The sequence below is a fragment of the Typopeltis vanoorti genome, chromosome 21, assembly GCF_054136105.1.
Source record: "Typopeltis vanoorti isolate ZY-2024b chromosome 21, IOZ_Tvanoo_1.0, whole genome shotgun sequence".
Classification (NCBI taxonomy): Eukaryota; Metazoa; Arthropoda; class Arachnida; order Uropygi; family Thelyphonidae; genus Typopeltis; species Typopeltis vanoorti.
This window is the reverse complement of record NC_143569.1, coordinates 76,466,297-76,494,139: the sequence shown is the minus strand read 5'-3', so window position 1 is coordinate 76,494,139 and position 27,843 is coordinate 76,466,297. Positions and strand designations below refer to the sequence as shown.

At 37.1% G+C, this 27,843-nt stretch overlaps 1 protein-coding gene across 3 annotated transcripts in view; it reads right to left on the bottom strand.

The window, feature by feature from the left end:
* Window positions 1–27,564, bottom strand: part of RabGGTb (geranylgeranyl transferase type-2 subunit beta) — a 113,181-nt gene extending 85,617 nt beyond the window's left edge. For 2 of the 3 annotated variants that reach the window (XM_090410967.1, XM_090410970.1), the window contains exons 1-3: window positions 27,470–27,564; window positions 13,314–13,403; window positions 6,024–6,131 (exon numbers count right to left, since the gene is read on the bottom strand). In XM_090410967.1, coding sequence (XP_090267093.1) covers window positions 6,024–6,131; window positions 13,314–13,316 — 111 coding nt within the window. In that variant the 5' untranslated portion in view covers window positions 13,317–13,403; window positions 27,470–27,564. The remainder of the gene's footprint in view (window positions 1–6,023; window positions 6,132–13,313; window positions 13,404–27,469) is intronic. The other variant, XM_090410969.1, reaches the window with a different exon arrangement.
* Between the last annotated feature and the right edge of the window lie 279 nt (window positions 27,565–27,843).

The following is a 27,843-nucleotide window of genomic DNA, read 5'->3' as shown; positions in this document are numbered from 1 at the left end:
ATCCAGTTGTTATAAGGGTTGCAGTTGGGTCCTCCACATTTATGCAAGTACAGTCATCCCTCGACTTACATCTGTTCGAGTTACATCCGTGATCCCATAATGAAATAAATAACATTTTCGACTATACTTCCGAACAAGACACAAGTAAGCGTAAAGTAAAAAGGTTTCTATTTAGCAACAATGCATCATGCTCAGTGACAACAGCGAATACAGTGACAACCTCCCTCGGCAGTCGGCACTTGGTTTCAACAGTTCCTCTGTTGATTTTGTGTTTGAAAAATATGTTATTTGTGTATTTATCTTTAAATATTTTGTGATATTTTGTGCAACGTGGCCCCCTACATGCCCAATTAAAAAACCTAGTGAAGAATCACAGAAAAAGAGGCGAGCAATTGATCTTGAAACGAAGTCGCAACTTCAACGATAGTGATGATGAGAAGGTCCTATCAGTGATTGGAAAAAGCAATCATTCATAGAGGACCTAAACCAAAAGCGCATACTTTTTAGCACTATGACCATTACGGCTAAGGCACTAAGTCTCTTCAACATGTTGAAGGAGAAAGCAGGAACTGATTACGACTACAAATTCAACGCTTCTTCTGGTTGGTTCATGAGATTCAAGCAGCGTTTTGCACAGCATAATGTAAAAATATATGGTGAATCTGCAAGTTCCGATGAGAAGGCTGTCAAGAAGTTTGTGGAGAAATTGGATAAAAATTATTACGGAGGAAAATTATTTGCCACAGAAAATATTTAATATGGATGAGACCTCCTTGTTTTGGGAAAAAAAAATGCCTGATTGGACAATTTGTCCACAAAATGCTAAAATCCATGCCTGGTTTCAAAGCTCTTAAAGACTGTGTTACGATTCTGTTAGGGGGTAATGTGGCTGGATATAAACCAAAACCATTTGTGATATGGCACTACCTCAAGGGCTCACTTTAGTGAGTACGGGCATGGCAAACCCGAGGTACCTGATGCTGGACCATGCCTTACTTCATGTAATATATATCTGTTATATTATTCTGTAGACTGGTCCCTCCTCTTCTTTCTTTGCTTCTTTCTCCTCTCCTTGCTCCTTCCCCCTGATGCTATTAGAGTATTCGAGGGCTAGGGGTGAGTCTTTCCTATCTTGCTAAGTCATTTCGTCTTATGCAGCCACTGAAGGAGGCATGCTAGCCTCAATAGGTGCTGGTCCCAAGCCCGGATAAATGCGAGGGTTGATGTCAGGAAGGGCATCCGGTCGGAAAACTTCAGTGCCAACTCAAACTATGATTATGAGTCGAAGAGAAAATGATATAAGGGCTAGAGCGTACCCCTTAAGCGACGCGCAGCCACATCGCCCTACAGCTGCGAGAAGTGGACGAGTGCTACCGCATCAAGGGCGGGTGCGGTTAAAGAAGCGAGCCCAGCAGGTGGAGAGGATGTTGCGAGTGGGAACACTGAATGTTGGAAGCATGACACTGGAAGGGGAAGAGAGGTGGCAGACATGATGAGGAAGAGGAAGTTGGACATTTTATGTGTGCAGGAGACAAGGTGGAAAGGAGAACAGGCAAAGGAACTGGGAGATGGATATAAATTGTTCTACTCTGGAGCGAATAACGAGGGAAGAAATGGTGTAGGAATTGTGGTGTGTGGCAGAATGAAGGGTGAAGTACTGGATGTGGGTAGAAGGAACGACAGGATCATGCACATGAAATTGGGTCTTAGAGAAGAGTGGGTGGTTGTATTATGTGTATATGCCCCGCAAGTTGGTTGTACAGCAGAGGAAAAAGATGAGTTCTGGAACGTGTTAGATGAAGAAATGAGGGAACTGGAAGAAAATGAGATGGTGATTGTCGGAGGAGACTTGAACGGGCACATAGGAAGACAGAATAGAGACTGTGAAAGGGTGCATGGTGGCCACGGAGTAAGAATAATGAACCAGGAAGGAGAGAGGGTTGTGGACTTTGCAGTAGCATTTGATCTGGCAATTGTGAACTAATTTTTCTTCAAGAGGGAAGAACATATGATAACATTTAGGAGTGGTAACAACAGCTCACAAATTGACTAGAAGATAACATCTTAAGGTTGTGACAAATTGTAAAGTAATTCCAACAGATCAAGTAGCACAACGACACCGACTGCTGTGCGCAGACTTTAAAATAAGATCGAAGATAGGAACTTCTGGTTGCCATGGGATGAAGAAAATTAGTGGTTTTGCTTAAAAGAAGAGAGTGTGAGGAACCATTTTAGGGAGAAAGTGTTAGAGAGGATTTCGGATGGACTAGAAAGTGTACAAGACTGGTGGAGACATAATTCAAAAGTAATTCTATGCTGTGCAACTGAGGTGCTTGGTGAAACATTCGAAAACATTACAGAGCAGAAGGAGGGTTGCTGGTGGAATAATGATGTACAAGAAGCAGTGACAACTAAGAGGAAGGCAAAGCAGAAGTGGGATGAATCAAGAGTGGAAGAGGACAGAGAGGAATACAGAGCGTAAAACCGAGAAGCTAAGAGAGTTGTTGCACAGGTGAAGGCCATGGAATATCAAGACCTTTATGATCAATTAGAAACAAAGGAAGGACAGAGAAAGATTTATTAATTGGCAAAATGTAGAAATAAGGCTTCAAAGGACATCGTACATGTAGGCAGATCAAAGACTCTGAAGGAAGAATATTATGGAGGGATGTGGACATAAGAAACAGATGGAGAATATCCTTTGAGGGAGTTTTGAATGAGGAAAATGTGAGGACTCACAGAGAAGAAGGGCAGCCTTCTGAGGGGATGGTGCAGAACATCAGTAGAGTGGAAGTGAAGAAGACCATGAAGAGGATGAAGAATGGAAAATCGGTGGGCACAGACAGGATTCCAGTGGAGGTATGGAAGGCTCTGGGGGAAGAGGGAATTGACCTGCTGTGGGACCTGTTCATGAAAATTTGCCAACAGGAAAATATAGCCGAGGAATGGAGGAAAAGTACTCTTGTCCCCATCTACAAGGGTAAAGGGGATGCACAAGACTGTAAAAATGACAAAGGAATAAAGTTGATGTCCCACACAATGAAAATCCTAGAAAGGGTTCTTGATGGAAGACTGAGGAAGGAGGTGGAGATTGCAAAGGAGCAATTGGCTTCATACCTGGTTGATCGGCCACAGATGCTATCTTTGGGGTACGACAGATGATGGAAAAGTTTTGAGAGAAGCAACGGGAGCTACATCTGGTATTTATTGATCTGGAGAAAGCATATGATAGAGTGCCAAGGCAAGAAGTCCGGAGGTGTCTGAGGGAGAAGAAGGTACCAGAGAAACATGTCCAGTTGGTGCAGGAGATGTACAGAAATGTGAAGACAAGTGTTTGAACCTGCCTGGGAGTGACAGAAAGTTTTCCAGTGACAGTTGGCTTGCATCAAGGGTCTGCATTAAGTCCGTTCCTGTTTAATATTGTGATGGAGGTGGTGACAGAGGAAGTGAGAAAAGACGCGCCTTGGACTATGTTGTAAGCAGATGACATCGTGTTGTGCGCAGAATCAAGAGAAGAAGTGGCAGCCAAACTGGAAAGTTGGAAGAAAGTACTGGAAGAGAGAGGTATGAGACTGAGCAGAAGTAAGACCAAGTATATGTATTGCAAAGTGGATGGCAACCAGGAGACAGATCTGGGGCTGGAAGGAAATGTCATTAGGAAGGTCAGTGACTTTAGATACTTAGGTTCAACAATGAAAGAGGATGGTGAGGCTGAGAAGGAAGTGGGATGCAGGATACAAGCAGGATGGAGGAACTGGAGAGAGATGGCTGGAGTGCTATGTGATAAGAGGGTGCCGATCAATCTAAAAGGCAAAATTTACAGGACAGTAGTGAGACCAGCTATGACGTATGCTTTGGAAACTGTCGCCCTGAGGAAAAATAACATCAGCAGGATGGAGGTAGCGGAGATGAAAATGCTTAGGTGGATGTGCAGTGTGACCAGAAAGGATCATCTGAAAAATGACTATGTAAGGGGAACGGTGAAAGTTATGAACTTAGGAGCAAAGATACAGGAAGTGGTTGAGATGGTTTGGTCACGTGATGAGGAGGGAGGAAGAGTTTGTGGGAAGAAAGGTCATGCAGATGGATGTGCAGGGGAAGAGGAAGCACGGACGACCAAAGAAAAGATGGAGGGAGATGGTGGAGGAGGACTTGAGGATGAAGAACTTGGATGTGGCTACAGTCCAAGAGAGGAAATTGTGGAGGAGACTCACCACAAATAGCGACCCTACTTAAGTGGGAAAAGCTGCAGAAGAAGAAGTCTTTAGCAAATTCCTTTCTTCTTCTTCAACTCTTTGTAATACTGCTTCATTGGTAATTTTTTTCAGTCCACTTTATTTTCTCCATAACCACATTTCAAATGCCTCCAACATTTTTGGTTCTTTCTTCCCAATTGTCCATGTTTCCAACCCATATAAAATTATACTCCAAATATAACACTTAAGTCTTTTCTTTAGATTTTTATTCATTTTTATTAATAAACAAATTTTTCTTACTATAAAATGCACATTTTCCTTTGTTAATTCTTTTTCTAATTTCCATGTCACATTTTCCATTTTTTTGTATTATACTACCAAAGTATTTGTATAGTCTCATTTCCTCCATTAATCATCACATTAACACTTCCTTGTTTCCTGGAGATTTTCACCACTATTATTTTGTGTTAATTTTCATACCATATTTTTTGCATATACTTTCAAATTTTTTCATTTGATGCTGTAGTTCATCTTCAGTATTAGCTAATATTGCCTGATCATCTTCAAATCTAATATTTTGAATTGTTCTTCCTCCAATAGTGATTCCTCTTTTCTCTTCATCAAATGATTCTTTTATCATTTCTTCTGCAAATATATTGAAGAGCATCGGTGACAAGAAACATCCTTTCTTACACCTCTACCAATCACACATTTTTTAGTTTTTCCGACCTTTGTCTTTATTATGGCAGTCTGGTTCATATATAATTCAGCTATTAACCTTCAGTCTCTTCAATCTAATCCTAACACTTCCATCAGCTTTTCCCATTTCACCATGTCAAATGCTTTTTCAAGGTCGATGAAACATACATAAACTTCTTTATTTACTTCTATATTCCTTTGGTATATGGTTCGCATTACTCCAATTGCATATCTAGTTCCTCTGTCTTTTCTAAATCCAAACTGATCATCTCTCAGAAAATACTCCACTCTATTATACATTGGTCGAGTTAATATTCTTAGCAGTAGTTTAGAGGCATGTGAGAGTATGCTAGTCACTGCACTTAGTAGGATTGCTTTTCTTTTCAATTGGTATAAGAATACTCTCTGTGAAATCTTTAGGCCATTCTCCTGTTTTGTAAATGAGGTTGCAAAATTTCCATGTTTCTGTTATACCTTTGTCCACCAAATGTTTTAGGATTTCACTAAGTATTCCATCCACTCTTTCCATCTTTCCATTTTTTAATTCCCTAATTGCTGCTTCTACTTCTCTCTTTAGTATTTCAGGACCTTTCTTCTGTTGATATTTCACTTTGCTCTTCTAATTCAATTTATTCTCTGGCCTTTCATATTTTGCATAAAGTTCTTCAATGTATTCCTTCCATCTTTCACCTTGTATTTCAATAACATAAATGGCAGATTTCTTATACTTTTTTTTTTACTGTTTTGTATTAACATACAATCAGTCTGGTATCTTGTGATATCTCCTGGCATTTTCCATGTATATCTTCTTCTCTTTGGAAGTTTGAACCAAGTATCACCAATAATTAATGTTTTTTTTTTTTACAAAACTCCATAAGTCTTCTGCCTCTCTCATTCCTTTTTCCAAGACTATATCTTCATGTTATTCCCTTCTCTACCTTTTCACCTAACTGAAATTTTCCACCTAACTATTTATGTTCAGAAAACATAACTTTTGAACATGGCTATATTTTATATAACCAAAATAATTTTATAGGTTTTAACTAAAAGTTAAAAATAATAATCAGAGAAGTAATGATTTTTTTGAATGTTTTATATTTCTTGCTAAATGGAATCAAACAAACTTACATAATCATCTTTTTTGGAACCATAAGAAGCTATGTAATCACGATGTTTATCCAGCAAAAGACTTGTAGGAACATTTTCACTCAAAGTTACATCTTTAATAAGCATAGCCTAAAAAAAAAATATCAATCAGATATACAACAAAAAACTTGATTATAAATGATATTCACAATCATGAGAAAGTTCATACATTGTGAATCAACTTATATATGAAATTGTAGACACATAAGGTATTCTGGAGGTGATATGTCAACAAAACAGACCCATCATTTTGAAACATAAATTATAATTTCAAATAAATAAGAATAATCACTTTAGATTTTTATTTTACCACTGTAAAAATACACATTTAAAAATAAGTGAGAGTAAAATAAATTACAGAAATAACATTAATTTAAAACTACTCAAAATACCTCTCAATTTCAGTTGAACACACGGAAACTGGATGATACCAGTTTGCACTGGTGGGTATGCATGATTGCTGGCTTTTAGCTAAAAGCAACAATGGGTATTGTTCAGGGAAAAGAAGTACCGTATTTTCCGGTGTATAAGACGCACTTTTTTACCTTAAAAATGGGGTGCATCTTATATAATGAAGGTAAAGATTGTTTCCTCTTTTCAAAGTCATACGCATTCCCTTTTATGTTCCAAGATCTTTGTAGGCGGTTAATGGTGCAATCAAATTGATACATGACCTTCACGTGACTTCTAGCGCATCATTGACTAAGAACGGGGGGGGGGGGGTCCCTATTCAAGTTTCATAATATCTTATCCGAGTAATCAGTTACCGATGTTTATCAGTATTGAGTTGACGTGTTGAGATATTTTGTATTCAGTTTGATATTTCCCCGTAGTTTTAGTGATGGAAAAAAACAGGCGACATTCATATACTTCAAGTTACAAATTGCAGGTTGTAACATATGCAGAAGAACACAGGAATAGGGAAGCTGAAAGACATTTTGGACCTCCGCCTACAGAAAAAATGATTAGAACTTGGCGTGATCAGAAGAAGATTTTGTACAATTTGTGTAATGAAAAGCGTGCGGAACGTGGAAAAATTGCAAAGTGGCCAGAACTAGAGACCGAAGTTTTGAAATGGGTGCAAGAAAATCGGCAAAATGGCATTGCCATTTCAACAAAAATGATTCGTACACATGCAGTCAAAGTAGCCTGTGAGGTTTTTTTCTAGAAAATTGTATTAAATTTCTTGGGTGTGTCTTATATACCAGAAAATATGGTAACTGCAAATTAATTTATGTTCTGTGCAGCAATGTCTAGGAAAGAAACCGTAACACCCCTATACAGATTATGTGATCTGAAAAGGTTTACATATTATTCAGTAATTAACAAATATGTTGAGTAAGGGAAGGTTTTTTTTTTTTTTTTTTTTTTTTTTTGCCACCACTGCTCTCAAGGGCTGTTCAGGCTAATATGACAGCATTACATGATTAAATTTACATTATTAACAATTTTCCTCCAAATTAATCTATTACTTGTTAGTGCTCCAATATTGTTGTATCTAACATTTTATTCTTCTAAGGCACTTCTGACTGAATCAATCCATCTAGATCTTAGTCTTTCTATGGGTCTTTTTCCCTGACATCTTGGCATCAAACACCTGTTTTGCTAACCTTTCTTGCCCAATCTATTTAAGTGATCATATCACCTTAGACTGGCCCTGCTCACACTTACTTGAATGCAAACAATGTCAAGTTCCTTCATAATTTCTTCATTTTTAATATATTCTGTCATTGATGCCATCTGTTCAGTCTCTTAATTAGTCTAAGAACTCTCATATCAGTGGTCTCTAATCTTTGATTAAGTGCTTTATTTCTAACACAACTCTCAGATCCATAACTTAAAAATGCTTTGAATACTGTCTTGTATACTACTAGTTTCTTTATTATTCCATATAAATTTATTTAACTACACTCCCCAGCAGAACCAGCTTTGCTTATTCTGTTGTCTATTTCCAGATTTAATTTGACATCTTCACTAAAAACTGTGCGCAAATAGCCAAAATTTGCAGCTCAAGTTTTTCTGTGTTCCTGCCTATTTTCATAGTTTCGGCCTTCTTGTTGCTGATTTTCATGCCAAATTTGTTACAGCTGTTATTCAATTTAGTTAGAGAATCCTGAAGACTTGCACTGGACATTTTTAGGTGTACAACATCAATTTGCATAAAGCAGAGCTAAGTTTGATATCTCCAATTCTAATATCAGGTTTGATGCTGCTTTCTTTCATAATGCGATCTATAGATGATGAATAAGAGTGGATATAATGTGCATCTTTGTCTTACACCTGTATTTACAGCAAGCTACCTTCCTGTATTCCTTCAATTCTAACTGTTGACTTACAACTTAAATATAGACTATGTATTGCCGCTATATAATGTTTCATTTATCCCATATAATTGAAGTGATTTGAAAAGCTTTTCCCTAGGCACCTTGAAGTATACTTTTTCCAGATCCACCAAACTTAAGTATAGATCCTTGTCATATTCCAATGATTTCTCAACTATTTATCATAAAGTGAAAATCTGTTAATGACAAACTCTATTTGGACTGAATCCAGCTTGTTCTTCTCTATGTTTCTCTTCTACATTTTTTTCAGTCTCTTTTCAAGTTCATTAAAATTTATGCTTGCATAAATTTTATCTGGAACACTTAGCAGAGAAATTCCTCCGTAATTCTCATATTCAGCTTTATTCCCTTTTTTTATAAATGGGAACTATAAGAGCTCTACTCCAATCATCTAGAATTTGATCTTCTGAACAGGTCCTCTGACTTATGTAGTACAACCACTGCAAAACTTTTATACATCCATATTTGAGCATTTCTGGTTGAATATCATCTATTCCAGCTGCCTTTCCACATTTCAAGATTTTGACAGATTTTTCTACCTCAAATATTGATATGTACTCCTGTTTGCATTTTGCTTGAATATGTTCTACTATGGTTCTGTCACTGCTTGTTTCATTTAATAGTCTTTCAAAGCAATCTATGATATTCTTATCTCAATTTTCATACCACCTTTATCATCTTTGATTCTTTTTAAATTACTCTTTCCTCCATTTCTAAGATTTTTTCAATAGTCTTCAGTACATTTTATCATCTTCCTGATATTTACCTTCTATATTCTTACTGAAGTCTTCCCATGACTTTTGTTTAGCTACTTTCATACATAGCTTAGGTCTCTTACATTTTTCTCTATATTCTTTTAAGGCATCTGCTAACTTATTTCCAGAACTGCTTCTTGTGTCCACCATGGAGTTCTTATTTTTATATCCTTACACACAACTTCACAAAATGCTTCCCTGGCTGAATCAACTAGTTTCTTCTTCAGAGTTTGCCACTGAGACTACAAAGTTTGGTTCTTGTTTTCAAACTGCTTCATTCTTTTTTTCAATAATGTTTGTATGGTTGAGTCTACAGGGACCTGTAAAATTAAAATCTGCTCAACTTTAATTCTTTTTTAAACTTTTTTTACATACTGTTCTTTTCAATGTAATATTCAGTTTTATCCTACTTAAAACTAAGTGATGGCCATTTCAAATCGTCTGTACACTCTTGTATCCTGAACCAGCATAAAGATATCACTATCAACAATAACATGAGGCTTTTCTTATTTTTTGTGCCTTCTCTCCACATGAACTCATGCACATCTTTATGTTGGAACAGAGTGTTAGTAATGACTAGTCCATATCCTGAGTAGAAAATCAGCAGGTACTCAACAGCTCTGCTGTTTAGATCTCTAACAAGTACCCCTTTTTTCCATTTTCTTTATGTTAGTTGCCTGCTCTAGCAACTCAAAAAAATTCCTCCACTTCTTCCTTATGAGAAACTTCTGTGGGATCATTGGCACAAATAAGTTTCATTGCCCATTTCCTCATTTGAAGTTTGTCCACATAACTCTACTTGAAACTAACTTTCTTTCCTTGATCATTATTGGTCGAATATAATATTCTAAACTTATATATAGTAACTTCTCACCTGTCTTAGTTTCAGTGATGCCAATTATGTTCATGTGATACTTTTTCAGTTCTGCAATTGTGATTTCCTTTCCATTAACACTCCTTATATTGATGGTTGATAATCTTCATTTCTTCTAACATTGGGTTTGTTCTTCATCTAGATGTTGAGCCAGAGTCTGTTCCAATAGCTGACTTTACACTCCTCACACTGGTTCCCTGACAAAAACAGCAGTGGTGGTGGGGGAGGGGGGGCTTGTTTAACTGGGTAACACCCTAGCTGGCATGAAATCTCATCATGTTGCGCCTCATATTATTTGTGGCTTAATCCAATAGAGAGTACAATTTGGTTAGCTAAGTCCCAAACTGCCAGTCCATCCTTGTTCATTCAGTACCTAATGGATACCTATTAACAAGGCGCACCATGTCAAGGTGAGGATTAGACATTAGGTCAGAAGCCCCAGTCAGTTCTCTGCATTCCTTCAAGACGATGTGGAGGTCTCCTCCCATAGCTTTGGTCCTTAAGTGACCCGAGCAAAGTATTTTTAGTATTCTTGTCATGTCTCTGTTGTTTAAAATGCTACATTTAAGTTATTCTAAGGCTTACTGACAGGTGCATATAAAACCTTCCTAGTAAAGCATTTTTAGGAAGGTTTTTGGTGCCCCACTGAAACTGACTAATGCAGTCAGTGGGCTGTAGAACTTATATGTAAAATTTGAAACACCGGAGACATAATAGGAATACTATCAATGTTTAAAAAAGAGAAATCACTGGTGCATCACAAATGCAAAGATTACAAAATAGCAATTTTCAGCACAATACTAGCCATGCCTTGTATATATACATATCAATCAAATCCATCCAGTAAAACTGAAATAGCTTTCAGATACCATTAAAATAAAATGGATAGGAAGCATGTAATGTTTGATATATTTCTTCCATATGGCTGGCTGGGTAGTTAAATACAAAGAATAAAATTTTCCTTAAAAAAAAAAAAAATTCAAAAGGTCGCTTATAATTTGATTTAAATATTGTTTAATTTTCTTCAGTTTTCATTCATAATTTTCTTAGCTAAAACTTAAGCAGCAGATGAATGGGTTAAAAGTAGTTCAGAGTGGAAAAGAATGCCTTTTATTTTTTTTTTTTTTTTTAGAGGCTGAGGAATATTTTGATGTGAATGCATTCGTGACAGGAGAGACTGGAGGAAAATATCAGTTTGAGAGAAAGAGCTAATCCAGTCTGGCGATTTGTGTATTACTGAGGGTAAGAGTGGATAAACTAAGATCCCTTTTGTGAGAGAAAAGGTACAATTGCATTTTGGGTAGCACTGAAGGAAACCAGCTATTTATCCTCACCCAACTGAAGTATGGTACAGAAATCAGTTTTTACAGCTGGTTGCAGATGATCTGAAAGCTTGAGATGTTTGAGCACTGCATGGTTTGTTGAATGAGTAAGAGGAATGGAGTCCACTATCATTACGAAAGCTGTGTATATGATTTGTGGTGATTGAGAGTAGGTCATTTATGTATAGGAGAAAGGCAGGCAAGTTATGGAACAGAGCCCTGAGGTGCTCTTGTACTGGTGGCAAAGCTTGAAAAGAGAGAGAGAGAGAGAGAGAGAGAGATCTGCCATGACACAAAGTGAATAACCAGTAGAGTGTGGCAGATAGATTGAAAAATGGCAATTTACATAGCAGGCTACAATGCTAGACATAATCAAAGACATAACCAGATGCAATCAAGTACCATCAAACTGATGGTGCTTGATTGCAGGTAATCGATATGAGACCAGGATATGGGATTAGTAGTGGACAGAAAGGTGAAGTTCAGAGGGGATATTGCAAAAGATGGCAAAATAACTCAAAGAATTATTTTTATGTTGAAAAACACTAAATAGATAGGGAGGTTATTATCCCTCTTTAAATAGTCAAGATTTACTGCATCTTGACCACTGTGTATAGAATTGGTCCCCTTCTTGCATTTCTTGAGGATCAGGAGGTGGTTGAAAGGATCAACAAATGAGTGCCAAGCTGATGACAGGTCTGTAGAATGTTCCTTGTGAGGACAGATAGAAAGTGTGCGAGTTGCACAGTTGAGCTGATAGGCAGAAAAGTAGGGACACAATAGAAACTTACTATTGTGTCTAAAGTTACTAAAAAGGTTCTATAAAATTTCTAAAAGAAATTTTTCAATACATAGCAAATAGAGAACTAGGTGGTCATTGCTGTAAGTTGCATAAAAGTGTGGTCAGTAAGTTTGTGCAGACTAGATATTTTGCTTTGAGAGTAGTGAATGAGTAGAATGAATTATCAGAAGTAGTTGTAAGTGCCCTGAGAGTGAATGAGTCTAAGGAGAGATATCAAGGCATTGTATGTATAAAGGTTATGGATATCCTGAGATGTCTTCCAACATCAGAAATTCTTGAATAATAATAATTCTTGAATAATTAATATCAAAATTCTGGTTTCTTCCGAAATTTTGCTCCCAGTGAGGGGGGGGGTTTGCCTGAGAGAGCATGTTGAGTCTCTGAGGAGGGTGCTTTCCAACGTGGTCCATATGGGGCCGTGTCGGTGAGTGCTTTCCCTGGAATATGAGCGGTTCTGCTCAGTAGTGGGGTGAGCCTGTCACTGAGTGGAACCAATGCTGAGTTGGACGATCTTTCGGTCATTCATTTTGAGTGATCTGTGTGGGGGAGGGGTCGCCAATTTTTAGAGACCTTTACATAAACAGTGCCTGATCTCTGAAGAGAACCAAACAGCTCAAAACAGCTGTCAGGACAGTGAAACCTTATCCAAAATGGACTAATTAGAAAGTGAATATATGTATGCCTGACAGTGTTCATATATTCTAAAGTGGTCTCTGCTAGGACAACTTGTAAATACTGGTGGGTGTATTCCTGTAAACTCTCTGGTGAACTTTCATGAAATTTTCATAGTTTCTACATTTGGCTTTGAAATAAAGCTAGATCTAATATCCACTTGATTTTTATAATTTTGCATTGCCGAACTGAAGCCTTTTGGCTCTTTATTTTAGTAAATAATAATGTTATATTACTGATAATATCCTGTACATATCTTGAGGTAATGTACACTGGAAAATGATGAGTCCTTAATAGTCAATTTACTATAAGACAGGATACTGAAACAGCAGGAAAGCTGTGTGGTACTCTATAGTGCAATTTTTACAGCAATGTTATTGTACTTTATTAATTAAAAGGTATTTATTTATGAAAAAACATAAAAAGAGGCTTGGTGTAAAATGCCTATGACCAAATTCTACCCCCCCACCATACATACACACAAAATTAATTTCAGAATACTTACCATTGGTAAAAAATATGTATGTATATTTTATATACAAATGCAAAAACTGAGCTCATCTACCAATAAAGTAAATGGAATGAGTGAAGATAGCTGAAAATAAAATAAATAATATTTACAAAATTAATTTAAATGTATTGCACATTAACACTGCTATAACTTTGTACACTTAGGATCTATATGATTTTATAGGGTGGAAGGTATCTAACCTCTTACTTTTAAATCACCTGAAAATTTTAAGGAGAGTCTTGTACAGTGATTCTATCATAAGAAGTGTGATTGGCTAGAGTGAGTGACAATTCGTGCTTCTTAGGTGCAAAAATTAACAAATCAACTAATATGTGAGATTATTAGAATGCAAAAGGATAAAGTGAAAGATCTGACTGTTTTGGCTGGAACAAATGATTTGAAAGGAGAAAGGTATGATATGTGGGAGGACAGGACAGAGTTACTGAAAATAGCAAAAGAAAAGAATGAGAGAGTTAGTGAGTCTGTTACCTCAGTGTGACAGAGTTGAGCTGAGAAGCAGGGCCATAATAGTGAGTGAATAGGGAATAAGAGGAATGATGTGGAATTTGTGGATGCATGGAGTGAGTTCCATGTACGCAAGGAGTTACACATGAAGGGTGGCTTGCATCTGAATGGATTTGGTGTTCAGAGTCTGGAAAAAGTGCCATGAGATGAAGTGAAAGTGAAGTGCAAAATCAAGGAAACAAGAGTTTTTTTTTGGGGGGGGGGGGGAGAGAGCTGTTAAGCACATACACAGATACCAGTGAGGCAGCTGGTATCTGTGTTTAAGAATGAATAAACTAGTACACTATGATACTAAATAGGATAGTTAGTATAAAGCATAATGACAGCAGTGGGCCTAAGAGGCAATTACACTTTATGTACATTAATGCTAGGAGCATTCAGAACAAGAGATAGAAGTTTCTGTCATTGGTGAGACATGGCGGACAGAAGATGATATAGTTAGTGGCATAGAATGTGAAGGATATAGTATATTCAAGGAGAATAGAGACAAAAAAAAAAAATGGAGGCAGGAATATTATTGAAGAGAACCAATGAACTGCAGTCAAAGAGAGTAGGAGTCCAACTGCAGGCCAGTGAAAATAGCATATGGTATGAGATAGTGGACAACAGAACAAAATATACAGCTGATTGCTTCTACTGATTATACCAAGGGGATATAAAAGATGATGGGAATAGTATGTATAGGCAAATAAGCTTAATGAGTGGAGGGCAGGTAATTATTGTGGGAGACTTCAACTATGGGAACATAGATTGAAAGGAGGAAAGGACACATGGGAAGAAAGAAATGGAATTTATGCAGTTACTATGGAATAATTACCTGGGGCAGCATGTGATGGAATATACTAGGAGTTCGAGAGTGCTAGATCTAGTAAATGCATCAGAGAAATTGGTCATAACCAATATGACCACACTGCTACCAACTGGTCACAGTGATCATATGGTTTCAACCTGTAAGATGGCTAAATGTGTGAAATTTTCAGTTAAGAGGGGGATATATTATTATTACTATTACAACCCCAAGACCTCATGGAGTCAAAGACTCATCTGGGAGTTACCTTTTATCACACACACAGCTCATCATACTGTGCAATGAACACATTCAAACTCCTTGCAGACACCATACTCTCAGGCAAGGCATTCCAATAATTCACAACTCTGCACGAAAAAAGCCTGCCCCTAACTCCCCTACTCACACTCTCTTTATACAGTTTCCAGGTATGAGCTCTGATTCTTCCTGATGTAGAACTTCTCCAGCATTGATCCTATAACAACCTCTTACCAACTTGTAGGTCTCTATCATGTCTCCCCTCTTCCTCCTGTCCACCAGACTCTGCAAATTACATCTTCTCAATCTTTCCTCATACTCGACATTCCAGAGGTCAGAAACTACCTTAGTCAACTGCCTTTGGACCCTTTCCAACATCTCTTCATCCTTCTGAAAACCAGGTGACCAAATCTGGGCACAATAGCCCATGTGTGGCCTAATCAAAGCCTTATACAACGGAACAAGAATCTCCCTATTTCTACATGTCAGTGTCCTCTGCATCATTCCCAGAAGCCTCTGTGTTGTCTTCACAATTTTGGCTATGTGTCCCCTAAATTTCAGATCCTTATCCACTATCACCCCCAGATCTTTTATTTCGTCCACCTCCAACAATATATCCTCACCAAGCATAAATTCTGCATCCCATCTTTGTTTTCCAAATTTTAAAACATTACATTTTGCAACATTGAACTCACATCTCCATTTCCGTGCCCAATCACTCAATTTATTCAAGTCTTCTTATAAGGCTATAACATCTTCACTACTATTCATGGTTCATCCCAACTTTACATCATCTGCAAACAACTGAATATCTCCATCCAAATCCTCACCTATATCGTTAATATACAAGTTAAACAGTAATGGCACCAAAACAGACCCCTGAGGCACTCCACTAGTGACTTTCTTTTTCCTGGATATCGCACCCCCATACACAACTTGTTGATACCTATCAGATAGCCAGTCTCCCATCTAATGCACTAATCTAATATTCAACCCCATCTGCTCTAGTTTGACTATCAATTTATCATGAGGTACTCTATCAAAAGCCTTTGCAAAATCTAAGTATATTACTGTGTATCCTTCTCCTCTGTCCAAGGAAGCAGTCACTTTATTGTAATAAGTAGATTACTAAAACATGACCTCCCTTTAGCAAATCCATGCTGTCCATCAAAGATAATACCATTGTTTTCAACCCAACTCTGGATCCTAGTTCTCACAAGCTTCACCAACAACTTAACCAGAATACCTGACACACAGATAGGCCTATAGTTTGATGCTTGAATTTGATCACCTCCTTTATGAAGTGGCACAATCTTGCCCTCCTTCCACTCCTTAGGGACTTGACCGAGTGCAAGACTCATATTAAAAAAATATGTCAAGAGAGGTGTCAACTCCCTGGCATATTCCTTCAGAATACGTGGCGATATATTATCAAGTCCCACAGCCTTATTAACATCTAGTTTACTCAACTCCCCCATACACCTCTTGCTCACTTACAGTCAGTCTCTCCTCCCCATCATCTACTGCTCTCAATCTCTCCATGAAGTCACATTCACAAGATTGAAAGATCTTTATGAATTGCTCATTAAGTATCTCTACCACACATTCTGCAACAGCTGTCTTTATACCATTTTCTCGTATCAATGTCATCCTTCCATAATCATTCTTTCTTTTGCTGGCTACATATCAAAAGAACTCCTTAGGATTCTTTTTGGCTTCATTAGCCAACTGCTGTTCATACCTCTCTTTAGCTACCCTAACCAACCAAGTCACCCTCCTTGCCTGGTCTTTGTAGACCTCATGAAATTGGTTATTTCCACTTCTCTTATGCTGCCTCCACAATGCCCTTTTTCTCTGTATTGCATGCTTAATCTGTTTATTCATCCATCTCACACCCACCTTATTTAACCTTCTCACCCTTGGAATATACTTAGACATTGCATCTACTAGATAGTTTTTGAAAATCCCACAAGCTGCATTGATCTCTTTACCAGCTAACTCCTCATTCCATGCTACACCCACAAGCTGTCTCTTGAGCTGTTGGAAGTTTATTTTTCACTTGGTTAGACTACAATAAATTTAGTTTAATCCTTTATCCAAGTGTAAGCAAACAAAGTTTGCACCTGAAAATATCTTCAGGACATCAGGTAGTGCAACACCAGGCAACTCCAAGCAAAGGTGGACCAAGCTCTCATCACTCCTTGTCTCAGTATCTCCCATAATGCAAAGCACATCTCCTTGCAGACATGTATACTGCTATGCATTAAGGGAAGGGCCACTACCCAGACCGGTTTCAACCTTTATCGAGGTCTCGTCAGTGGGAAGCAGACCCAAACGTGGAGATACTAAGGCAGAAGCAATAGAAGAGGTCATATTTACCTATAGGAGTCACCAACAGGTGTACCACCTTATTATTGAATTACTCTGGATTTAGAGAAAGATGTTGGAAGTTTATTTTTCACTTGGTTAGACAATAATAAATTTAGTTTAATCCTTTATCCAAGTGTAAGCAAACAAAGTTTGCGCATGAAAATATCTTCAGGACTGAGGTCAGGTAGTGCAACACCAGGCAACTCCGAGCAAAGGTGGATCAAGCTCTCATCACTCCTTGTCTCAGTATCTTCCATAATGCAAAGCACATCTCCTTATGGACATGTATACTGCTATGCATTAAGGGAAGGGCCACTACCCAGACCGGTATCAACCTTTATTGAGATCTCGTCAGTGGGGGGAAGACCCAAACGTGGAGATACTAAGGCAGAAGCAATAGGAGAGGTCATATATAAACTTCCAACATCTTTCTTTAAATCCAGAGTAATTCAATAATAAGATTGCACACTTGTTGGCAACTCCTATAGGTGAATATGACCTCTCCATGCTCGACTGGGACCATTTCCCTTTCTGTTTATTCATTTTAAAACCCTTTTCAATTCCAACTGTTTCCTCTTGATCCCAGGTCATTCCACTTCTTTCCTGTCTACACATGCTCTCACCTCCTCTTGGAGCATCCACACCTTTCTCACGCTGTGTACCCCTGTCCACCCTGAGCCTCCCCATTTCCCTGCTCCTCTTGCACCCCATTCTCTCATTTTCTATACTCATACCACTCACTTCCTCATTCATAACCACCTCTTCAATCTCTCCTGCTCTTCCACATCACTTCCCGCTTGATCTGATTCATTCTCTCTCAACTCTACTCACTTCTCTACCTTCCAGCAGCACTCTCCAAGCGACTCACACCATAACTACTGAAATGCAATCCATCACTCCCATACAGTTCACTTCTTCCTTCAAACTCATTCCACACATTAACAAACTGTACTCCCATCTCCTCACACATTTCAGCCAGCATATCATTCATAATCCTTGCTCTCCACCTCATCTCACTACAGTCATACCTAGGCAACATGCTGACTACCCTTCCTGTCACAGTATTCTCTTTTATCCTTCTAAGCAGCCTCCTGACATCCATTCTGACTTGCTTTTTGTTCTCTGTCAAATCATTCGTGCCGATTAAAACCATCAACTTCTTTGCTCACTCCCTCCTCATATCCAATGCCTCAATCACTCTACTCATTTTATCACCTGGAAAACATACCTTGTGCATCCTATCATCCAGCACTTTTAATAATGAAGTCGCCATATAACACCACTCGCTCATCTTTCGTGCCATCATGATTAGTTTTAATAGTTTTTACCTGAATTTTCTTAATTTCATTCTGCATCCATTTCATCACTTTCCTCATCCAATCCAATTCAACTTCCGAATCTCATGTCACATTCTCTCTATCATTCATTCTTTCTAATTTTCTAACTCTCGACACCCTCTTCTCGCTTTCACTCTCATTCATCCTTCTGTGCTTCCGTACTTTTGGTCCAACATGCGTCCGACTTTCGCTATCATTCATTCTTTCGATTTTTTCCAGTTTCGATTCCTGCATCATGCAGGAATTGAAAGTGGAATTCGATTCCTGCATTTCCAGTTTCATTCGTTCTCTCAATTTTGTTTCCTTCTGCCACTCTCGCCTCACTTTTATCCTTATTAACATCCGTTACGATTTTTAAATCACTTGTTTTCTTTTTTACTGATATTTTAACATTCTTTTGCCTCTCTTTCACACCATCCTCTTTCAAACGTGCTCTCATTTTCCCTGCGACATTCTCGCTACTAACACTTTCCATCATCAATTCCTCGTTCAGGTCACACTTTGCACACACCCTCCTTCCATCTGCCCTAAACATCCACAAATCACAGAAATCTAAGTTAAAGTCATGGAATGACAAAGCTGCTGCCATGTTTAATCTGCTGGTTGTCACTCTAAAGTCTAATGATAACAACAAATTCGTAATTAAGTTTAAGCAAAACAAAATCCCCCACACTAATAATAATAATGGTACCGCACAACTTTTACAGCAGCTCTTACTCAAACAAATACTCATATATACTTAATTATTCCAAGAATACTTATCTCAATCTGGAGTTCTTCTTACACACGTGCACCACGCTTGACTCACATATATGTGGAAAATTATAGGGCTTTTTTTTTTCACATTTGACATCCGTAGATGCCATATAGTCACTCCCGTACCTCACCAGGTCTTGGGAGTGAAGTTTTCTGCTAAAATAAGTGGTAGGATCTGAAATTCTCTTTCCACACAGAGTCTGTAAGACAATCATAAATATCCATGCCCATTGCAGGATTTGAACCCGCAGCCTCTTGGCTGGAGAGCAGACATGCTAACCACTTGGCCAACCTGGCTAGCATAGGGCTGGTAATCATGATAAACTTAGGAGATTGCTTGAATCAGTTGCATGGCATGTGAAATTGTGAGGGCTGAATGCTGATAGTGCATGGGAAGTGGTAAAGGAGTATTTTGGGAAAGTAACTGTAAACTGCATATCTAGTGTCAAGAGAATAAATCAAATAGGAGTTAAATGGATGAATACCTTCATTACTCTGGAGCTAAAAAAAAAAATAAAAATAAAAATAAAAAAAATTGTGGAGGGTATTTAAGGAGAAGGGTGACTAGCAGGCACATGAGTAGTAAAAAACAGAAGGGTAACCAGTGTGGTATAGAAAGACAAAAGCAGAGTATCAAAGGAAATTAGCAGTATATGCCAAAGATAATCTTAAAAAGTACTTTCGTGTGTTGTAAATAAAAGGAAAAATGTTCATGGAAGAATGATTTTAATGAATGCCAATGGTAAGAAGGTAACTGAATAAGGAAAAGCAGCAGAATTACTAAGTGAACACTTTGCAAGAGTATACAGGTGAAAATATTGCAGAAACAAAAGAGGCAAAGGCTTATATGAAAACTGAGTAAATGAACTGGAGGTGCACAGCATATTACAGAATCTAAACGTGAATACAGCTATGTGATTAAATGGTATACTAGCTTGAGTTTTACAAGAAGGTACTAGGGAATTGGCAGTGCCTTTGACCACACTGCTTAATCTAAGTCTTGGTTCTGGGTCAGTACCAAGTGGGCGGAAAGAAGAGAAAATAGTTCCACTGCTCCAAGTGGAACTATTTTCTTAGTTCCAAGACTGATGGTAAATTACTGACCGATCAGCATATCAGGAGTCATAGTCAAGGTACTGGAGAGTCTGGTCAAGAGCAACACTCAGGAATGAATAGACAGAAATGAGATACTATATAGGGGGGGGGGGGGGAAACATGGTTTTTGTGAAGGGTAGGTCGTGCCTCAGTAATTTGCTCATGTTTTAAAATACAGTGCCAGCTGAATTGGATAAAGGTAATAGGTTTACAGTGATACTGCTGGACTTAGCGAAGGTTTTTGACAGTATATCACATGGAATTCTAATCAATAAATTCTAGCACACTAGGATGGATATAAAGTTGAAGTGGATAAGGTGACTGATGGAGAGATATCAGAGAGTAGGTATTCAGAAGAAGAGTTCAGCAGAAAGCCTGCGACTAATGACGTGCTACAGGGCTCTTTCTTGGGCCACTACTATTTAATTTGCACATTAACAATACAGGAAAGAATCTGAGAGGAACTATTCAGTTGTTTGCCAATGATGCAAAATTGGATAAAACAATAATGAATAAAGATGTTAATATTTTGCAGAATGATTTGGTTAAGCTGGCAGTCTGGGCAAAGGAGAATGGATGTCAGTTTAATGTAAGAAAGTGTAAAGTTATGCATTTTGGGGTCAGTACCTTGGTAAAATCCCATCTTGAAAACTGTGTACAGACCTGGTCGTCTAGGTTTCTTAGGGATGAGAAGGTGGAAAGGATCCAGAGGCAAGTGACTAAGATGGTAGAAGGTTTATTGAATGAACCTTATGAGGACAGGGTGAAGAATTGTGGGTTACAGAAATTGGATGACAGGTGGAAAAGGGGTGATATGATTGAGGCATGCAAATTACTGAAGGGATTTTACAAGATTAACACAGAAGAAATTTTTCAGAACAGGTCTGGCAGTGGGAGAACTAGGGATCATCCTTGGAAACTGAACAAGAGTGTAGTTAGCAAGGGTGTCAAGACTAGATTTTTTTGCTTAGAGAGTGGTAAATGAGTGGAATAGGTTGACAGGGTTTATTGCAAGTGCCATGATTGGGAATGGGTTCAAAGCAAAGTATGATATATACTGTACAAATGTTGGATAGTATTGGCATGATGTTTAGGGCTTCCCTTGATGAGTCTAAGGACTATATGGAGTAGCCATAATAATAATAATAATAAATTATATTTCCAAAATGCATATGTAAAATCTCTATTAAACTGATTAGCTAAACAAAAAACTGAAAACTTAAAAAAAAGTTATTATTATTATTATGAAATCTGCTTTTCATGTACTTTTAAATTTTAATGAAATATCAAATGTGAATTGTTAATTTACATAATTCACTTGTGCTACATTTTAAGAATTATAGAATTCATTTTCATCAGTTTTAATTATTATTATTATTTTTTTTTTGCATTGAATAAGTGCAAATTGCAATTATTGAAGGAATGTTCCAGACAGTTAACACCTTTGACATACCTTTTAATATGAGTCTTGTACTGAGCCAAATTCCAAATGAGTTGAAAGAGGGTTTACTAAAGGAAGATCTGTTTACTTATTATAACAAGATGACTAATGCACTGGATAAAGGTGATGCATACACAATGCTATATTTAGATTTTGCAAAGGCCTTTGATAGATTACCACATGATAAGCTGGTGATTAAACTGGAAAGAATGGAAGTTGGATAGTAGATTAGCATGGCATTCTGATACCGAAGAAATTAGCTGTCTGATAGGTATCAGAAAGTTGTGTATGGAGGAGTGATATCCTAGAAGAGGAAGTTACTAGTGGTGTATCCAAAGGGTCTGTTTTGGGGATGTTGCTGTTTAACTTGTATGCTAATTATATTGGGAGGTGTCTGAATGGTGATATTCAATTGTTTGCAGATGATGCAAAGTTGGGGAGAACAACGAGGAATGAAGACGACGTCATGGCTTTACAAGAGGACTTGAATGCACTGGTTAAATGGGCCAGTGATTGGGATTATCAGTTCAATGTTACAAAGTGTAACGTTTTAAAATTTGGGAGGCAAACATGGGATGCAGAGAGTATACAACTGGTGACAATATCTTGGAGGAAGTGGTGGAAATGAGGGATATGAGAGTGATTGTGGAAAAGGACCTAAAATTTCAGGGACACATTGCTAGAATCATGAAGACAGCACAATGGATTATGGCAATGATGTGTACAAGGATGTCATGGTTCCACTGTATAAGGCTTTGATTAGGCCACACATATGGAGTATTGTTCACAGACTTGGTCACCTGATTTTCAAAAGGAGATATTGAAAAAGGTCCAGAGACAATTGATTGAGGTGGTTCCTGATCTCTGGAATATTGAGTATAAAGACATATTACAGAAATGAAATTGCAGAGACCTAGTGAAGGAGGAAGGGATATGATTGAGATATAAGTTATTAAGGAGTTGTTACCAGATTAATGATGTTTTACATAGAATGGGGGAAAAACATAGGGAAAACCAGAGGTCATTCACGGGAGTTCCCACTATTACACACACAGTCTATTATTCCATGCCTTAAATAAATATACTGCCTGAGAGTGTTGTGAATGTGGAGACAGTGAATAGATTCAAGGCACAGTATGATGGGCTATGTGTGTAGTGCGACCTCCAATGATGAGTCACTTCATTCCATGGAGGTCTGGTAATAGTAACGTCAATGCTACTTATTTACTGTATACTTCAGGTCAATATTTATAAACATACGATCTTTTGATGCCAACATTTCAGTTTATACAAGTTTGACTTACGAGAATAATATACAGCAATTTAATTCATTTTAGTTAATCCAAAGTCAGTAATTTTTACTGACTTTGGATTAACCAAGTATTCAAATTGTTTCTTCATCAATCAACATTCCAGTTATATATGTAGGGTTAAAAAAAATGAATAATATCGTATACAAGTGGACTCCTCTTCCCAACACACACATATATATATATATTGTATACAAGTGTACTTCACTCTTCCCAACTTACAGGCCATGAGTTTAAATCCCACTGTGGCAGAATGGTTTGTGAAGCTGATGGCTTGATTACTGCTTATGAAAGGGTGGTTAATCCTATCTGCATTATTCACATCTGTAAAGCACATATGTTCTTCTGGCTACTTTGACTGTTTTGAAAGATGTAGGCAGAATTCAAACCTATGTCTTTCCAAGGAAAACTGTCAATACCAACTGAGCTACAGAGGCTCTAAAATCAATCAATCAATCTAATCTCTCTCTCTCTCTCTCTCTATATATATATATATATATATCAATGCCACTCACAATACATTGCAAATTCTACAATATATAACATAATGAGGAATGTGGTTATGGAAAAAGAAGAAACCCGTTATGTTTCTTGAACAGCTTGAAGTTTTAATCTTGGAGAAAAGCAAGAGGGAGAAGAAGTTTCAAACACGTATAAATTAATGAGGACCATTAGAACATATTTCAGTAGGCATGAAGCAGGACAGTAATGAATGTTGAACAAAAGTTGCTCATTTTTTTTAAAATACATTATGGAAAATTATGGAGACAACTACCGTGTTAGAATAAAACTTTAGTTTAATATAAACCAAAACTAAAATAAACCAAAATTAAACTAAAGTTTTACTCTAACACGGTAGTTGTCTCCATAATTTTCCATAATGTATTCTGATCACCGTATAAGCATGAAAGAAAAAAAATATTTTTTCAAATTTACGGAGGAATGATGGTAACCAGTACAGTAGAACAGTGTTCATGAAAACAGCTAGAAGAGCCATAAAGCATAAACAGAATGTCTAAGAAAGCGATTACAGTAAGTCTGCAAGAGGTGAGCCATCTAGTTAATAGATGGCTCATCTAGAGTCTGCTCCTGAACATTATTATGCATTTTTAAAGAGGTTTAGGTACCTACCCAAAATGTGAGAACAGCAGTCTAGGGTGAGGTAGATTTATAGTGTAACAGTTCTACTGCTAAGAAGTAGCCTTGAGCAGTAAAAAATACAAGTTTCTTGGAGGATCCTGTAAATGTTATCTATACGTATATTTAATATATGCTTATGAAACATTGTTATTCTTAATCTGTCATTGTTATGCCACAACACCCAGGAAAAAGGTATGTGTAAATTTCTCTAAATTTATGCTACATATATTTATTGGTAAATACACATCTACAATGCCCTAAGAATCCGTGAGTAAAAAGCCAATGACATTTAAACAGGGGCACTCCTAAACAGAAGCAGGCTAAATAGCCGTAAATATAATAACTGTGATTCTATTCCCAGGGATCTACTAGATCATTTTTGTTTCTCTGTTTTTGCTTTAAATGAAAAGTGAAAGGCCACAGATTTGGAGAAAATTATGCAAGTTCTCAAAAGTTTTATCCAATAGTTATATAATGCTCAGTCGAAGACAATGTATTTCTCCTAAAAGCTGTCAATCATTTCAACTGAACCTTTGCAAAAGAGAATCTTTGTAATGCATTCATGAGGATATAACATTTACTCTTCAGCTAGAAAATGCTGGATTTTAATCCTATCTACAATGTAAAGAATGTTCATAAGGAGAACTTTTCAACAGAAGGTAAGTTAGAAGGTTTAGTATTTGGGTGGCAAGTTTTTTTTCCTTCCCAGAAACTTGGATTTTTCATCTTGCAAAGCAAGAAAACTGGCTTGAGACTGCACACCACTAACAGACAATGGTTTTATTGCTTTAGTTGTCTGGAGATAACTCCAACCAACTCAACCAAACCCATCCTTCCAACATACGTAGATAAGAAAAAATAAGAATTACAGCAGATGTGGGAGAGGGAATCATGTGTATACAGAAGAGATAAAAATGGCTTCTTTTATGAATTGAAATCGTGTTTAAAGATGGCACTGTTATTTAGAAGGAACTTAAATGTAGCCAACAGTAATTTAAAAGAAAAAAAAATACAAAAATTATCCAGATTTAAAGGTGTTCAGTGGAAGTGCAAGAGATAGGAGAAACAAGTATCACTGCAAAAACACAGAGAGAGAATTAATCCCATCTATAACCACTCTTCCGTTTTTAATAATATGACAATTTCTGACATAAGGAGCATTCGCTATTATAATTAATTAACAATCCATAAGGGAAGATGGGGAATTTGCTTATCAAAACTGTACAGATGTAGCAAGATTTCTTCCCCCCCCCCTGCAAACTGGCCTGAGAATACATACAATTAACAAAGCATAATCTGGTCTCATAATTCTAATGAGAATCCAATGAATACAATTCACTGATACTTTTTGGAAGGGCAGGGACAGTTTGGGATAGCTCTATCTAGCATTATCCAAGTGCTAGGCCATTCTTGGAAAATGCAAAATTTAAACTACTGGATGAAAGCGATTATGAAAATTTTTTTTTCAATTAATAGATTTTAATATGACAAACTTAGATTAAAAAAAAAAAAAAAGGTTTTTAGTCAGTTGTGCATAACTATAAAGATAATGAAAGTTTCACCACCGAAACTTATAGCTTCTTCTGAGTAAAAAAAAATACATACAAATTGTACGATAGAGGCAAACATAAACTATACTTTACTCTAAATGTTACTAAAACAAATTATGTAGGAACTATTATAATATAAACAGTCAGGAAAAAAAAAACCTGGACTGTTGGAAGTGGCATGAGTTAGCTATCGTTCAGCATTACGTGTAGATAGCTGGCTGAAATTTGGACATGTGGAAAGATCTAATAAGTGATTTCCAAATATCACATGGCATTAATCCTTGCTTCTTATTAAGTGTGTGTGTGTGTGTGAGAAAAATGAAAAGCCAAGCCCCAAGTTGTCTCTATGGTCTTTCTATCTTATTTCAAAAACTTCTTGGGATGTGACCTATAAAAGAAAGGTCATAAGAGCATGGAATATTACAGACCCCCAAGATGTATGTAGAAGGAATTGTGGTCTTTAGTAGAATGAAGAAACTCTCATATACTCAAAATAGGCTTAAAAGCCAACTTGATGTCATGAGCTTCAAGGAGACCAGTGATCATGATATAAAGTCTACCAATGCGAGATACGGAAACTGAAGTCCTGTGGTGAATGTCAGGATTTTGGTATGGAGCAAAGATTACAGAATAGTAATTTGTACATGAGTGAGTTTCTCATGCCACCTCCCATGCAGTTTTGGTCAGTTTATATTGTAATAGTTCATGCCTGCCTTCATTTTTATGAACTTTTTACCCAGAAGAAGCCACAAGTTTTGGTGAAAAAGAACTAGGAGGTTTCATTATCTTTGTAGTTATCCATGACCAAATAAAATCCCCCCCCCTAATTATGCTTATTGGTCAAAAGTCTCCATATGCAAAATAACAAACTTTATTCAAGAATTTAATTCGTTTATGAATAATATGTGGATTCATGGATTTGCAATATGTAAAAACGATCAGGCCTCGACTGGTATCACTCTGATAATACTATAGCATAATTATTTTATCAATGTGAAAAATTCATGAAACAGCTTTTTACTTGCTTTTTCACATAACACTAATGATCATGAGGAAGAATACTATTCTTCTTCATGATCATTAGTGTTATGAGGAAGAATAGTATTTGCTATAACATCATGCTATGGATAAAATGGTAAATATCTCGATCTCTACAAGTTAACATTTTTCTATTCATGTTTTCTAATTGAGAATGGCAATTGCAAAAGTAACGAATAAGAAAGTGTGCAGTCCCCCCCCTCACCACTCCCTTTTTAAATGTGTAATAAAAACATCCAAAATTGTCAAGCATACATAATTCAAAACTGTATGCGTCTATCCAATTATTATAAACCCTTACAACATACTGCCACTACTAGCCAACCTTCTTAAAACCTCATTTCAAAAGAAAACTCATAGACGACTTGTTCTGAAGGCAGAGAAGCAAAAATTTATTTTTGTAAAGCCCTCAAAGTAAGTTGTTTTTGTTTTCTTTGTTGCTGCTTTCAGGCGTCTGAATTCAAAACTTGCAAACATTCTCAGAAAACGTTCAACATCTTAATATGATAATAATAAACAAGTAAAAGACACCCAAGTTTTAACCTTATATTTAGAGTGCTACCAATCCTTGCCCGCAATTCGACAAACATTCACAAAAATTACGTAGCACGAGTAACGAACACGAACAACAAGTAGATGACACACTAGCGGCAACTATAGACAAGCATATGTACTAAGCATAAAAAAGAAAATAGTACTTGTGACCTCAATTAGGTTGTAAAAATCAACTAAGCATGAATTGGAAACTTTCTTATTATTATTGTATCAGTAGCGTACTCAGGATTTAATCTTGGGGGGGGGGGGACGAGTTGAGTAGACGATTTGAAAATACGCACTAATCATCGCATACGACCCATGACTGAGCATCTGCAATGATCACTAATTCATAAGAAGTATAGAAGACACGAGACACCATC